The following is a 16233-nucleotide window of genomic DNA, read 5'->3' as shown; positions in this document are numbered from 1 at the left end:
GAGCCCCACATTGGGCTCTCTGCTCAACCGGGAGCCTGCTTCCTCCTCTCTCTCTGCCTGCCTCTCTGCCTGCTTGTGATCTCTGTCTGTCAAATAAATAAAATCTTTTTTAAAAGTTTTTTAAAAAAACGTTTAAAAGCAAACATAAAAGGGGCACTTGGGTGGCTCAGTGGTTTAAAGCCTCTGCCTTTGGCTCAGGTCATGATCCCAGGGTCCTGGGATCGTGCCCCACATCCGGCTCTCTGCTAGTCAGGGAGCCTGCTTCCCTTCCTCTCTCTCTGTCTCCCTCTCTGCCTACTTGTGATCTCTCTCTCTCTCTGTCAAATAAATAAATAAAATCTTTTAAAAATAATTTAAAAATAAAAACAAACATTAAAAAGTCATAACTGTCATATGTTATTGGTTACACAATATATAAAATATGTAAAATGTAACATTGATAACCTAAATTGTGAGGTGGAGAAGTAGAAATGTAAAGTAAACTGCTACTGAATTTAGGTTTCTACCAGCTTCTTTTTTTTTTTTTAAGATTTTATTTATTTATGTGGCAGACAGAGATCACAAGCAGGCAGAGAGAGAGGGGGAAGCAGACTCCCTGCTGAGCAGAGAGCCAGATGTAGGGCCAATCCCAGGACCCTGAGGCAGAAGGCAGAAGCTTTAACCCACTGAGCATCCTGGGTGCCCCTCGGTTTCTACAGGCTTCTAATAGGGTGTTGTTACAATTTGAAGATACTGTAAGTCTCATGGTAACCACTAAGGAAAAACCTATAGTAATTAAAGGAAAGGACATGACAAAGAACTCAAAGCATACTGATACCAAGACATCAAAGCACCGAAAAAGATTGTAAGGTAAGAAACAAGGAAAAACATCCACAAAAGAACTAGAACACAACGAAGAAAATGGCAACAGTAAATCCTGACCTATTAATAATTACCTTAAATGTAAATAAATTCAATTATCCAGTCAAAAGACATTAAATGGCTGAATTGATAAACAAACAAGACTTAACACCTCACCATCTACAAGCTCACTTTAGCCTTAAGGACACTTGCAGACCGAGGGTGAAGGCACGGTAAAAGGTATTTCAAGCAAATGTTAAGCCATAAAAATTGGGTGTAGCTATATTTAAACCAGACATAATAGACTTTAAACTAAAAATGGTTAAGTTTTATTAATCACAAGTCTTTTTCAGATCTCAAACTGATTCCTCTGAGCTTGTTGTTGTTTGGTCTTTTTTCCCCAAAAGAGAATTTCCCCCAGAGAAGAGGCCACATCTGCAGCGCAAGTGGAATTTTTCTGGAGAAAGCAGATTCAGGTGAGAAGAACGATGGCCCAGAGGAGGGTATGACTTAGAATCCTGGCAGAAGCAGGGGCTAAAAAATGCGCGGAGAGGTTTTTTTCATTTCGATGGAATCCGTTTGAGTCCCCACGAGTGTGCGTGCCAAACCTTGGTGTGACATTCAGAACACTGTGTGACCCAGACCCAAACCACCAGTTCTGTCTCATCCTGATGAGTTTAGGGCTTCTTTTGTTTCTCCTCCCCTTCCGCCCTTCCTCCCTCTCTCCTCTTTCTACCTCCTCCTCTCCTTCTCCTCCTCTTTCTCTCCCATTAACAGCCTAGTTTATTTTGGTTTATTTTTTGGTAGCATGACCACAGGTAAAAGGACAGCACATCCAATGCAGTTTATGTGCGCTGTGTGGTGGTGGTGGGGGGCGCAACAAAAAACAAAGAGAATAAACATGGGGCGCCTGGGTGGCTCAGTGGGGTAAGCCTCTGCCTTCAGCTCGGGTCATGATCTCAGGGTCGTGGGATCGAGCCCCACATTGGGTTCCCTGCTCGATGGGGAGCCTGCTTCCCTCTCTCTCTCTGCCTGTCTCTCTGCCTACTTGTGATCTCTCTCTCTCTGTGTCAAATAAATAAATAAAATCTTTTTTAAAAACAGAGAGAATAAACAGCAAGAGGGATTAAGATTTTAAATAAGGGGAATCATCTCTGAGAAGCTGATATTTAGCAAAGACACAAAGGAGGGAGGGAGTCGGGAAAAGAGTAAAAAGACAAGACTACAGCACTTCCAGGCCCCAGAAGTGTACCTGTCCTTGAGGCCTCGTGGCCTCCATCCATGGCTACTCTTTTCCCAAACTTCAGCTGACACCCTGGATCCTCATTCTGACCCTGGCAGAGTTCCCCAGACCCTTTCTACCTTTGAGATGACTGACTCCAAGAATCCTGCCACTTTTCTGACAACTGCTGCTAAAGGCTCCGACTGGGCTAAGTCAATTTTCAAACCTTGTCTCCAGAAACCACCACGTGCCAGATCAGACCCCAAGCCTCCCAGAAGTGATTGCTAGGGACTCTGAAACTGCCTTCTATTTCAAGTCCACGATCTAAACACTCCCCCAAACCATAATAACCACAATTTCATTTTTTTAGGGAACTTATTCAATAACTTCAATGGTCACTACATTAACAAGAGTAAGAATTCATTCTTTCAACCAATATTGACAAACACTTAATCTGTGTCAAGCAATGTTACAAGCACTCTCAAATTAACCCTCTCCATATCCTTAGGAAAGAGTTAATGTCATTAGCCTCTGCTGGTAGAAGAGTAAAATGGGGCTGGGGGGCATCTGGGTGGCGAAGTCGTTTAAGCGTCTGCCTTTGGCTCAGGTCGTGATCCAGGGTCCTGGGATCGGGTCCCACGTGAGGCTCCCTGCTCAGACGGGAGTCTGGATCTCCCTTTCCCTCTGCCCCACCCCCAGGTCATGCTCTCTCTTCCTTGCTCTCTCTCAAATAAATAATAAAATCTTTTTTTTTTTAAAGGAGAGTAAAATGGAAACATGAGGTCATACATTTGGGGAGGGGGTTGTGATTTGAACCCAGGCAATCTGGCTCAAGAACCCGTGCTCTTAACCACTGTGACTGCCTCGCGATCATGGCTCTTGTTTCAAAGTTCTCTCTTCAGTTGGATACTTCCTTTAGGTCTTTCTCAAATGTCATCTCAGTGAGGCCTTTTTCCTGGCCGCTCTAGCTGAAATTCACACATTCTCACACACACACACACACACACACGCATGCACGCACGCACACACACTCACTCACTCACTTTCCCCTTTCCTGCGTCATTTTTCTCTTTCAACATTTATTGCAGTATTATACATTTTACTTATTTGTTTTAAAGATTTTTTATTTATTTATTTGACAGAGAGACATCACAAGTAGGCAGAGAGGCAGCGGCTTAACCCACTGAGCCACCTAGGCGCCCTACATTTTACTTATTGATTTAGCAATTAGCATTACTCAAAATTGTTATTTGTCCTTTACATTTGTTATGTTTTTTATAGAAGTCAGATCCGAGAGGGCAGAGATTTTTGCCTTTTTTTTTTGAAGACTTTATTTATTTGACAGACAGAGATCACAAGTAGGCAAAGAGGCAGGCAGAGCGAGAGGAGGAAGCAGGCTCCCTGCTGAACAGAGAGCCTGATGCGGGGCTCGATCCCAGAACCCTGGGATCACGACCTAAGCTGAAGGCAGAAGCTTTAACCCACTGAGCCACCCAGGCACCCCTGTTTTATTCACTGCTGTATCCCCTGTCGCACAGTAGGCACTTGGTAAACATTTGTGGGATGAATGAATGAATGAAGGAGAGAATGAGGAAATTAACCCTGCCAATGAGGGTTGATTCCAGATGCCTTGTCTGGATATAGGCTGGCCCTGGATTCGCTCCTCTGACTCATGCAGAGTCCTCTGGTCTGATCTATTATTAGCTCTGCTTACAAACATGAACATTTAAAATCAGAATCATGCCACAGTGAAGAATTTCTATTAAGAGAGTTTGTCCTGGGGGCTCCTGGGGGGCTCACTCAGTTGAGTATCTGCCTTTGGCTCAGGTCATGATTTCGGGGTCCTGGGGCGGAGCCCCAATTCTGGCTCCCTGTTCAGCAGGGAGTCTGCTTCTCCCTCTCCCTTTGCTCCTGCTCTCACTCTCTCTCTCTAATAAATAAATTTTTAAAATCTTATTTAAAAAAAAGAGAGAGTTTGCCCTGACATGAGTTATGAGCCAGTTTAATTCCTTGTTCAATGCCCTACAGTGGTGCCCTTAACCCAAAGCCTGTTCTGGCCATTTTCACTTCTCTGAAGCTGTTTACAGCGAGATGAATCACTCTCGGGTTAATTTTTACAGTGACGATTTGATTCGTGCATCAATTCTCTTGTCTTGTTTCAGCAGTAATGGCTTTTCCCCAATTATCTTCTTGGAGTCAGGCTGCTCCTTGAACAGCTTGGGTACGGTCTTATTTCAGGAATCCTACTGGTTGTTCCCTCTGCCAGAAATGCCCTCATATCTCTATAGCTCATCTCTTGTTTTCCTCCCATTTCTTTCATGAAAAAAAAAATATCATCTTTCTTTTTTAAAAAATCATTTTCAACAAGGGCTAAGCTGACTACCCTATTTTTTTTATTTTTCAAGATTTATTTATTATTATTTTTTTTTTTTGAGAGAGAGAGAAAGAGAGCATTTGAGTGGGGAAAGAGGCAGAGGGAGAGGGAGGGAGAGAATCTCAAGCAGACTCCATGCTGAGCCCAGAGCCCAATGTGGGGCTCGATCCCCTGACCCTGAGATCATGACCTGAGCCCAAATCAGGTGACTACCCTATTTAAATACAGGCTTCTGTCTCTACACCCCTGATCCCCCTTGAATTTATTTGTTTGTTTGTTTGTTTGTTTTTAAGTAATCTCCACACTCGATGTGCAGCTCGAACTCACAACCTGGAGATCAGGAGTCAGATGCTCCATGGACCAAGCCAGCCTGGCATCCCCTGGTCACTCTGAAATTTAATGCATACTTACCATCTCCCAATATACAGATAATGTCATTGGTTGCCTTGTTTATTGTCTGTCTCCCTCTGCTGGAACATAAGCCCTAGGGAGGCAGGAAGTTTTGAATCTTTTGTTCCCCGCTATCTCCCCACTGCTTGTAACAGTGCCCGGTATCCAGTAGGCACTCAATAAATATTCGTTGGAGGGCGCCTGGGTGGCTCAGTGGGTTAAGCCGCTGCCTTCGGCTCAGGTCATGATCTCAGGGTCCTGGGATCGAGTCCCGCATCGGGCTCTCTGCTCAGCAGGGAGCCTGCTTCCTCCTCTCTCTCTGCCTGCCTCCCTGCCTACTTGTGATCTCTCTCTGTCAAATAAATAAATAAAATCTTTAATAAAAAATAAATATTCATTGGATGAATAGCTCCTGTCATGTGAGCTTTTCTTTGTTTGTGGCCAGTTTTCACTGAGTCTAATATTTCAGGATCAAAATGTATAGGTTCTCGTTTTGTGGAGAACGTTGGATCCTTCCACCAGTTTTAAAGCTCAGAGCTTTGCCTGCCGTCAGTTTACTCCATGGTGCTTATGTCTATCAGTAACAGTCGTGAATCAGGTTAAGATATTTTGGTTTTTATTTCCTAGGTAATCCATGACAAAGACTGTAAGCAGTGCCCCTTATGCAGTCCAGAATCATCTGAGACGAGCTTTGCTAAAGCTTCTGGTTAACTTTGTGTAGGGTATAAAGTCAAAACTTCCAACCATCACTCCTGGGACCTTGTGGATCTCATCTGTAGCCACTCTTTTCCTGGAAGAGCCCAGGGTTTCCAGTGAGCATAATATTCCAGGCACACTGGCCTTCTGGTGGAACTTATCTGTGGATTTCTGTGTCTTTTAACTCTGGTCTTACCCACTACCTTGAGGGAAACTCCTTGAGGACCCAGACTGTTCTGGTGGGGGTGCCTCCAGAAGCCAACCCTGACCCAGGAATCAAAGTCAAGTCGTTTATTTAGGGATAGGGGAGTGGGCCAGCAAGACAAAGAAGAGATAAGGCAGCCGATGGAGACTTTTACTAAGCAACTTAGCATTGGGGGTTAACCTGAGCGTGTTCCCACTGAGGGGGTCTGGGGACCAGCAGAGAACATATACCTTAGAGATGTCCCATCTGAGGGCCAAGGGGGCAAGGGTACTTACCTACCGGCTCTCATCTGTCATTGGTTAAGGGCTGCTGCCAAGGCGTGTTCATTTCCTGGCCCTTCCAGCCTGCTAAGTCCACAAACGGAACAGAGCAGCCTTCTGCAGCTCGAGAGGAAGCCCTCCAGTGAAGACATACAGACACTGGCGGTTGGCAGTTGGCCAGCACACACTGGAGCTGCAGGGACACGAGTATACAGGCTGGGAACTAACAGTGTCTGTTACACGGCCTGTGACTATCTTGTTCGCAGGCCCTTGCTCATAATAAATGCCCTGTGAGACTGAAGGCTGAAGGAGGATGGTATCCGTTATGTTGCTAGAGCAGAGCTGGGTCCAACAGATCAAGGTTCAAACATCCCTGGAGTCAAATGGTAGGGTGAAAGCCCTCTCTGTGTTTAGGCCCTCTGGTCACTCACGCTGGCCTCCACCAACACCCCCACCCTGGGAAATTCCCAGGGCAGGCATCCTGGTATGTGTCTGGGACACTGTCAGGACTTGACCCAGGGTAGGCAACAAACTTCCACCTCTTCATCTCAGTGTGGTCCTTAAAAGCGCAGTGGCTTGCCGGAATGGCTACAGTGAGAATGATGGAGGGTGCCGAGCAATGGTGGGGATGTGGCGCTCACCACCATGGGATGTGGAGATTGGAAACCTGGCGTCATTTACTAAAGCTCATCCCATTTTGCCTGTGACTTAGGACCTAGGTTTATGCCCAAGAGAAATTAGTGCATCTATCCATCAAAAGATGTATACAATAAGGGATGCCTGGGTGGCTCATTCGGTTAAGCATCTGCCTTCAGCTCAGGTCATTGTCCCAGGGTCCTGGATCAAGTCCCACATAAGGAATCTCTGCTCAGTGGCGACCCTGCTTCTCCCTCTGCCCCTCCCCCTGCTTATGTGCTCTCCCTCTGATGAATAGATAAATAAAATCTTTTTTTTTAAATGTATATAACAACAAAAAAATGTGCATAATAAAGTTCAGAGAATTGGGGCACCTAGGTGGCTTAGTCATTTAAGCATCTGCCTTCAGCTCAGGTCATGATTCCGGGGTCCTGGGATTGAGCCCTACATCAGGCTCCCTGCTCAGTGGGGAGTCTGCTTCTCCCTCTCTCTGTGCTCACCACTCCCCCTGCTTGTGTGTGCTGTCAAATAAATAAATAAAAATTTTTAAAAATTTCACAGGGCGCCTGGGTGGCTCCGTAGGTTAAGCCTCTGCCTTTGGCTCAGGTCATGGTCTCAGGGTCCTGGGATCAAGCCCTGCATCGGGCTCTCTGCTCAGCAGGGAGCCTGCTTCCCCCTCTCTCTCTCTGCCTGCCTCTCTGCCTACTTGTGATCTCTGTCTGTCAAATAAATAAATAAAATCTTTTTTAAAAATGTTCATAGAATCACTTTTTTTAAAAAAATATTTTATTTATTTATTTACTTGTCAGAAGAGAGAGTGTGCACAAGCAGGCAGAGTGGCAGGCAGAGGCAGAGAGAGAAGCAGATTCCCTGCCGAGCAAGGAGCCTGATGAGGGACTCCATCCCAGGATCTCGGGATCATGACCTGAGCCGAAGGCAGCGGCTTAACCTTCTGAGCCACCCAGGCGTCCTCACAGAATCATTCTTTTTTTTTTTTTTTTTTTTAAAAGATTTTATTTATTTATTTGACAGAGATCACAAGCAGGCAGAGAGAGAGGAAGGGAAGCAGGCTCCCTGCCGAGCAGAGAGCCCCATGCGGGGCTCGATCCCAGAACTCTGGGATCAGGACCCGAGCCGAAGGCAGAGGCTTTAACCCACTGAGCCACCCAGGCGCCCCCAGAATCATTCTTAATAGCCCCAACAGAAAACTCCCCAAAGGCCCATCAACACTGGAACCAATGAGTGTGATCTAGTCACACAATGGAAGGGATTACAGCAACGAGAATAGACAAACTACCGGTTATATAATGTGGTTCCATCTCACAAACCTCACACTGAATGAAGGAAGCTGGACGGGAAAATGTATGATTGCATTTATATGGACATCCCAAGGCAGGGGGTGGGGGGTTGGACCTGAAGGGAGCTTTTTTTTTTTAGTGTTAAACATTTACCCATTTGACAGACAAGTAGGCAGAGAGGCACACAGAGACAGAGAGAGGAGGAAGCAGGCTCCCCACCGAGCAGAGAGCCCGACGCGGGGCTCGATCCCAGGACCCCGGGACCACGACCGGAGCTGAAGGCAGAGGCTTTAACCCACTGAGCCACCCAGGTGCCCCCTGAAGGGAGCTTTTAGTGTTCATTCATGTTCTCTTTCTCGACCTGGGTCCTGGTTACGTGGGAGTGTCTGGTTTGTAAAAAGTAAATGACCTTTGAAGCCTGTATGTACATTTTGTTTATTTTTTAAAGATTTTATTTATTTATTTGGGGGAGAGAGAGCATGAGCGGTGGGGGCAGGGGGAGAGGGAGAGGCAGACTCCCCATTGAGCAGGGAGCCTGACTTGGGGCTCAATCCTAGGACCCCAGGATCCTGACCTGAGTTGAAGGCAGACACTTAACCCATTGAGCCGCCCAGGGGCCCCTGCCTGTACATTTTTTTTTTAAAGATTTTATTTATTTGACAGAGAGAGATCACAAGTAGGCAGAGAGGCAGGCAGAGAGAGAGAGAGAGGAGGAAGCAGGCTCCTTGCTAAGCAGAGAGCCCGATGTGGGACTCGATCCCAGGACCCTGAGATCATGACCTGAGCCGAAGGCAGCGGCTTAACCCACTGAGCCACCCAGGCGCCCCTGCCTGTACATTTTTATTCAACGTTCAGAACAATGAAGTTTTGAGGTGGCTGGTGTGGCTGGGAGGGAAGGAAGGTGGTATTGTTGCCATCGGGAAGAGAGCAAAAGCGGGGATTTTTAGGATTTAGTCTAAGTGCCAGCTCTTGTTTGGCCAGAACGGAGGTTTCTTGAGATCCTGGGAACTTGAGAAGGAGGCAGATCTGGGGGGGATTGGAAGCGTGCAGCCTCAGAGGCCATAGGCCTGAAGGCCACTAATGGTAGGCCATGGCACCTACACCACAGGCAGCAAAAGTATCACGTTTCTCAAGCACATACTGAACCAGTCCCTGCTCTGAGTGCACAGGCGTGCCCGAACGCCTGCACTCGTGCAGCTTACCTCCCGAATGCGGTCAGTGGGGGGACAGATTCTCAGGTGGATGGTAGGGTATGGGGCGAGAAGCTGAGGTTTATTATAGGAAATATAGTCAGGTACTTGGTGGCCGGGCTAGCACATCCCCTTCACTTCCCGTCCCAGTACCTACGGGCTGGAAGGTGGAGAGTGCTCTCTTCACACACTGGGATTCTCTGCTTTGGGGCCTAGCCTCAGGTTGGGAGACAGGCCCCACAGGGAAGCACTCCGGAAGTGAAATCACTCACTTCCAGAAAGGCTCGCGTGGGCGTTGCTCCCACTTTAGCCACGCACCGGTGGGCTGGGGCTCTTTCTGAGACTGAGCAGCTGGGGGTAGAGACATCACCTCTAGCGGTGGGTCCATCGGGACACATTTTCTTCTGGTAGCCAGGGATTGGGGGCTCCTGCACTCTCCAAAGTCCCAAGCAGGGACACGCAAAGAGATGGCAGCAATGAGCATGTGATCTCGAGTTGTGAAGTATGAGCTTTAGAACAGGGCCACTGCGCAGAGGGCAGAGATGCCAGGGGCATGAAGGGGCGCCCACATGTCCAGAATTAACAGGAATTTAGGGGAGATTCCCTGGAAAGATAAAGAGAGCTGGAGCAAGTCTCCTGAGCTCCATCTTCCAGAACACAGAGAGACAAAGACAAAGACAGAGGAAGGCTGAAAGAATGAGCCCGATGTGGGCAGACAGCCTATTCCCAGAGAAAGAACATGCAGGGGGAGAATTCCTGCAAGTGAGGGGGCGGGGAGAGAAGGGGAACAGGCAGAGACATGCATGCATACACAGAGATGTGTGTCTTGAGTGCAAGACCACCCAGACTGGGACAGAAGGGGAGAGAGAGGCATCCAGACTCACCAAGACACAAGACGGGCAGAAACATCAAAACGTAGAGAGAAACAGAGAAGGTGGTGAGGGAGACAAAGGCTTGTGCTTAGCAATGGAAAAGCCCTGTTTGGACACACCACCCTCAATTCCCAGTCGTCCTGGCCCTTCTTCTATGATTGGTTGCTGCTGATTTCTTCCCATATGCCACACCCCATGCAGAGGAGCCCTGAGCCACCCTTAAGGAGCCCAGACTATTCTGCCAGAGAGAGATGCCACACGGAATAAGACTGAAATGCCAGGTATGCGAGTGAAGAAGCTACCTGGGACATCTGTCCCAGTTAAAGGTGCCTTCAGCCCGCCGCCACCATCTGACTGCAACCACCTGAGGCCCCAAGAGGAGCCACCTAGCTAAGCCCAGTCCACCACAGGACCATGAAAGAGAATGCTAAATGGTCATCTCAAGCCACTAAGTCTTACGGTGTTTGTTATCCAGCAACAGATAATCAGAACAGGCTGCAGTGGCCTTTTAGAATCTGACACGCCCATTTCTGCACCCCACTCCCACATACAACAAAACCGACACCAGCCAGTCAAACTTTTAGTCCCTTTAATTAGGTGCTCTGAAGAAAGGGGAGAATGACAGGCAGGCGAAGGAGAAGGTGATGGTTCTTGAGCCCCACTTGGCAACAGGTCAGTCCTCATCCTCTGGTAGCTGGATCTTGCTGGGGTCAAAGCAGTTGGATTCCATGATGGGGAGGCCATTGGCCTCTCGGTATTTAACAAGCCTCTCAGCTTCTCGGCGGGCCCACTCCTGCATTCTGGAGGCAGCAGCATGGGGGTGGATGTGAGGGAGCCTCACTGGACACCAATCCCCATTTTAGCTCCCCAATCCCCACTGGCACAAAGAACAGGATTCCTGGCTCAGCCCCCTTCAATCTCCACCCCCACCCATTTCACTCTCTCCGACACACCCATGCACCTGTAATCAGGCAGATAAGCTATAAAGGTGCTGCCAAGGACCAAGACGATGGAGAACCCAAAGAAAAAGACGACCCGCATGTTCCAGAGGTCCACAACAGGGTCCTTGTCATAACCGTGGGAGTCTGGGTTCTGTGGCAAGAAGAGGAAAAGGTCAGTGAGGGCTTCCTGTGGCTCCACAAAACCTTACGCTGGCCCTGCATAAGCTGGTCTCCAATTTCACCTCAGACCCATCTCCCCTCTCTCCTTTAATTCCTCTTTCTAGTCTTAGGAGTTATCAAACTCCTTCCTACCACAGGGCCTTTGCACTTACTGTTCCCGCTGCCTGGAAAGTCTTTCCCCCTGATAGCATCATGGCTAGGTCTGTCTCCTGGCTCAAAATATTGGCTTCATAATCACTTCCCTTAGGAGGCAGTCCCTAGTCACCTTAGCCATTACTTGTCTTAAACTATAGGAAATTGCCACTTTTATAGGTTAAAGATGGTTGCATATTGCTAATTTCCTATGGTTTCACGAAAAATTACCCCCTACCCTCCAAGTCACTCCCCATCCACTTATCTTGCTTAACTTTCTTTCTAGCAGTTACCAGTTTACCAAGGTAGCAGCATCTCCCCAGATCCTATCACATTATCTTATTACATACTCAATAGCACTGTTTCCGAATATTTTACATGACTATCGTCTGTGCTCTCCATTACCATACAAGCTCTAGGAGGGCAAGGGCTTTGTCTGATTTCCACACTGCTGAACTCCTAAGGGTCCTGAACCACACCTGGCATACAGCAGGCCCTGGGGCCTTATTTACAGAACGAATGAATAAATGAGTAAGATCCTATATATCCAAGCCAGAGGATAGTACTGATGAAGAACCTACAGTGTGCCATACACAAACTGCACAATGTATCAGGGAGGCAGAAGTAGCAATAATGATTAACACTTTCTAATGCTGAATACTAGGTTGCAGCTGCTCTTCTGAACATTTTGACTCATTTAATTACATGAGGCAGACGTAGCATTTTACTTTCTATAAGGCGTACTCATACTTTCCCCATTTTACAAAGAGGCACCAAGGAGTTAAGCTACTTGACCAAGGTCACAAAGATGAACAACTATCAGTGCTTGTATTCCAACCCTGGCATTCTGGTTTCAGAGTCTCTGCTATCCCCACAGCACAGCGGACCCGGTTCCCCCACACGTTCATCTCGGCGAGTTTGGGCAAGTCACCTAACATCTTTATGCTTCAGCGTCCTCATCGGTAGACTAGATATGCTCAGAGTACCAACTTCGAAATGGGGTTGTTTTGAGGATTAGATAACGTACCTAAAATGTTTAGAGCTCTGGCACCGAGCAAGCCCCATAGGGGTGTTTAGTATTACTGTCGTTATGTTATACTGCTTCTAACGTGTTTTGAGCATCGCCCACTTCAGGTTTGATACCCGTCTTCAAAACAAAGCCAATCTTGCCCCCGGCCCTGAACTGAAGATTAGCAGGGGACAAAGAAGGAAATCAAGCTAAGCAAAGTTCCCAAGTCTTCGAGGATCTCACCAGCAGCGCAATCCTCAGCCGCTTAAGAACGTCCTCTACGGCGTCCCGTCCGCCGGTCCCTCCCTGACTGACCCTTCTTGTGTCCCGTTTCCCCTCCCTCTCACCTTCTCGTAGAGGTTTTCGTCCTCCGGATCTGGGTCCTCCTGCCAGCGTACGGTCGGTTCCGGGGTCCGCTTTCCAGCCATAGCCGACGGGGCGATCACGGCCCTGGCCGAGCTGGACTCCCAGCGAACGCGGGCGGCTGGGAGCCCTCGCGTCGCCGCTACTGCCAAAAGGCGGCGAGCGCTCCAACTCAACAGTCCGGCCGCCATGACAGGTTGTGCTGCAGGCTCTCAGGGGCGGGGACGGAAATGCCACTGTGCGCAGCTGCAGTCGGCCCGGGCGCGACAATTGTCGCTCCGCCCCCGCCGCACTAAATAGGTCCCGAGCCCGGATTTGGTTTTCAAGCGAGGTGAGGCGCTGAGTAGCCCCTTTTTCCTTCCCTCTGTCATGGCCTCACGGGGGCGACCATTTTCCCAACCTCAGTCAGGCCAAGGAATTTCTGGCTGATAGGTCGGCCCATTCCCTTGATAAGAAAGCGTTGACATTTGGACGGCCGCAGGTCCCAGCCAATGGCACGGAGATTTCCCTCGCCCTCTGGGGAAAGGGGCGGAGCTTCCGTTTGTCTTTCATCTTCGAAGGAAGCCAAGCTTCTAAAAAGCGGGCCTCGCCGGATTGGCCAATAGCTACTCCTTTTCGCGACTTGCGAGCGTTCGCAGGGAGAGTGGGGAGGTGGCATACGCTTGCCAATCAGAGCCGGCCAGGGCTGGCCGTCGGCGGCTGGCGACCAATAGACGAGGCCGGCCAGAGCGCGCTCCCTTAGTAGGTGGATGGTGGTCGAAGCGCCGGCTCCCTTCTCGTCGTCGCCATTTTGTGCTGGTGACTGCGGCCGGCCGGGAGTAGGCGGCAGTGGGTTTCCTGGGGAGGGTAGCGCGCTTGGCGCTTCTCCCCTCCCCGCTCCTCCGCCCTTCTGCCTCCGGCCTCGGACTGGGCGGTGGTGCGGGCCGGCTCCGGCTGAGCTGGGAGAGTTGGAGGAGGTGGCGGCGCGCCGAGGTGATGTCCGGGAGCCCTCCCTTGACAGCCCGGGCCGAGAAGGTGAGCGTCGTCGCTGGTCGTGGGGGCGGAGGTAAGGGACCGGGGGCGGGCGGGTGCGGAGAGGAGGCGCGAGGGCGAACTATGGGACGTGGGCCTGGGCTACGCGCGGAACCAAGGCGTGCGTGCATGGCCTGAGCCCGGGAGGGGGGTGTTCCCTCCCCCCCCCACACACACACACTGCTTTTGAGAGCGGAGGCGCGTGCGCGATTGGGGCACAGAATGGGTGCACGCGGGTTGGGGGAAGGGAGGGACCGATGGGAGTGGGTTTCCGTGGTATCTGCGACACCGAACTTTATCTGTGGAGGGGCCGAGGTCTTTATCCATAGGGGAGGGGGTGTGCTGTCTGTTCCGTGTGACTTGGGTACTTACCGGTCCGTGGGGAAGCATTCTGTGGCTCAGGTCCTTATTCTTGGGTGGGGGAGGAGGGAAAAAAGTCTATGACTCTGGTCTTTATCCTTGCAGTCTGTGCTGTAACTCAGGTCCTTATCCATGGGGAGGGGTCCTTATCCTTGGGGAGTTCTTCTTGGGACTGGCCCTAATCAACCCACTTGCTAGGCGGGGAGGGAGCGCAAGGAATGTGTGCATGACTTACTGCCCCTTCTTTGGGGAGGAGTTCGAATCCGTGACTCTGGCGCTCATCCTTTGATGGGCCTCAGTGTGTGATTATGGCCTGTATTTATTGTGGGTTCCTGTCTTGTGATTTGGGCCCATAGTTATTCCGGGCGCGTGTCTGTGACTTTGGTCCCTATCTGTTGTGGATACCGGTGTGTGACTCCGACCTCTTTGCCAGAGTCTGCTGAGGGTTTTGTATCTGGCTCTCATCCACTGGGGCCCCTGGTTGTGATTCTAACTCTTACCCATCTGGGAGCAGGCAGCCCTGGTTCCCTGTGGCTTAAGGAGGAAGAGAAAATTGGTTGTGTGTATACATGGGCAAAAGGTGTGGTGGCTAGCTACTGTTGGGCAGGTGTTGCTGCTGCCTAGCTTTGCCAGATTCCTGCTGAGAGGGTGGGCCTGAAGATTCTGGGTTACTTCTTGGTGACCCCTGGCCAGGTCACGTGGCTCTGGGGACTCACTTAGTTCTCATGGCAGCCCTGAAGGCTGGATGAAGTGACTCACCCTTCCATCCCAGCAGAACAGCACAGTGGTTGGGAACAGCCTCAAAAGGGCTCCTTTTGCCTTTGAATGAGTTGGACCCAGAGCCCTGGGGAGAGAACCACCTTGGGACCTGGCTGTGCAGAAGAGAGAGGGCTCGAGGCTAAGCCAGTTGTGGAGTGAGGGCCAAAGCTGTGTTGGCCCGGAGCCCAGGGAGGCGTCAACTGTCTCACTGCCAAGTTAGCCCCTTTACCCTCTAGGCCTTTTGTGGTCTCCTGCTGTCTTGTAGGGGGCAGCCAGTGTCTTTGTTGCAAGGATGAAATGGCACCTGGGGCCCTGTGGAAGGAGGCTGGTGGATGCCTACAACTCCTGTTGTGAAGTCTTACCTCCGTGCCTAATGTGCCTGATCTTGACAAGTCGTCCAACGCCGAGAGCCCTCTGGGCAGGTAGCTCCAGGCTCAGACTTGTCTACCAGTCTCAGGTGGCAGAGCCCTGATCACAGAGTAGGTGGCACCACCAGGGCTCTCTGCAGGATGCTCCCTCTCTGCTAAAGGCCTTTGCTGTTTCTGTTTTATTTAAGTGAGCTCTGCGCCCAGTGTGGGGCTTGAACCTATGACCTGAGATCCAGAGTTGCACGTTCTACTGACTGAGCCATCCAGGTGCCCCTGGCCTTGCTATTTTAGGGCTGTGGGCTATAGCCTCATGTCTGGGGGGAAAGGAAGGAGCAGACCAGGTAGGGGCTGCTTTCCCACTCTGGTCCACAGGAGTACCAGGAAGTTGGGAAATAATGTCCCTGGGCTAAGCGACAGCAGAGAGCCTTGACAACAAGGGTTTCTCAAGGAGGCCCCAACTGCCTTGACCCCTTTCTTCCTTCTACTCTCCCCAGAGTCCCTGCAGGAGGCATCACCCAGGCTGGCAGATCATGGTGGCAGCAGCGGGGGTGGCTGGGAAGTGAAACGGAGCCAGCGGCTGAGGAGGGGCCCCAGCAGCCCCCGCAGGCCCTATCAGGACATGGAGTATGAAAGACGGTGAGTTACCCACTCCCACCCCTGTCAAGCATCCTTGGCTTATCCCCGTGTAAGAGTTGGTCCAGGAAGGTGCTAGGAGGGGACTTCCGGGCTGGGGAAACAGCGCAGCAGATGACTGGTTTCTTTTCAGACGTTTACTTGGCACCTGTTGTGAGCCAGGACCTGTGCTAGGCTCTGGCAGTGCAGTGGCGAGTGAGACAGATAAGCCTTCTTCCTCAGGGTCTCACAAGGGAGACCACACAGTTTACAGGTGATTAAGAAACAGCTTGATAGGTGCCATGGTGGATTGTGGAGTTGGGAAAGGATCAAGAGAAAGGGAGGAATAGAAGCCGAGGCCCAAGTTCCCAGTTGGGGTGACTAAGATATTCGCCAAGGTGTGGACAGCCACTGTGGGAGGAGAGGCAGAGGTGGGTGGCGGGTGGGTGGTGGGTTGTAAGTGCCTGTGGATTCTCAGGGGAGAGGTGTGGGCTGTAGCTTTGGGTTGGAGGGAT

General features: G+C 50.2%; 2 protein-coding genes across 16 annotated transcripts in view; one reads left to right on the top strand and one right to left on the bottom strand.

Annotated features, from left to right (window-relative positions):
* Positions 1-10558: 10558 nt before the first annotated feature.
* Positions 10559-13070, bottom strand: NDUFB11 (NADH:ubiquinone oxidoreductase subunit B11). Its single transcript, XM_082718189.1, has 3 exons — positions 12593-13070; positions 10945-11075; positions 10559-10783 (listed from the first exon to the last, which is right to left on the bottom strand). The coding sequence occupies exons 1-3, from the start codon at positions 12797-12799 to the stop codon at positions 10657-10659; spliced, it is 465 nt and encodes a 154-aa protein (XP_082574315.1). The 5' UTR covers positions 12800-13070; the 3' UTR covers positions 10559-10656.
* A 287-nt stretch (positions 13071-13357) lies between these two features.
* Positions 13358-16233, top strand: part of RBM10 (RNA binding motif protein 10) — a gene marked incomplete at its 5' end in the record, with an annotated part of 29612 nt that continues 26736 nt past the window's right edge. For 8 of the 15 annotated variants that reach the window (XM_082718175.1, XM_082718173.1, XM_082718174.1 and 5 more), the window contains 2 exons: positions 13358-13622; positions 15601-15742. In XM_082718175.1, the coding sequence (XP_082574301.1) occupies positions 13358-13622; positions 15601-15742 (407 nt within the window). Of the gene's footprint in view, positions 13654-15600; positions 15743-16233 lie in introns of all 15 variants that reach the window. The other 7 variants (XM_082718176.1, XM_082718171.1, XM_082718184.1 and 4 more) reach the window with 1 other exon arrangement.

The sequence above is a fragment of the Mustela nivalis genome (assembly GCF_964662115.1).
Source record: "Mustela nivalis genome assembly, chromosome: X".
NCBI classification, from domain to species: domain Eukaryota; kingdom Metazoa; phylum Chordata; class Mammalia; order Carnivora; family Mustelidae; genus Mustela; species Mustela nivalis.
This window is presented reverse-complemented; position numbering and strand designations above follow the sequence as displayed.

Coding starts and splice junctions, on each gene's coding strand:
- NDUFB11 (XM_082718189.1), bottom strand. CDS start 12,799: ATGGCGGCCGGACTGTTGAGTTGGAGCGCTCGCCGCCTTTTGGCAGTA. Junction 11,076..12,592: donor ACGAAAACCTCTACGAGAAG/GTGAGAGGGAGG, acceptor TTCTTGCCACAG/AACCCAGACTCCCACGGTTA. Junction 10,784..10,944: donor GCTTATCTGCCTGATTACAG/GTGCATGGGTGT, acceptor TGCTGCCTCCAG/AATGCAGGAGTGGGCCCGCC.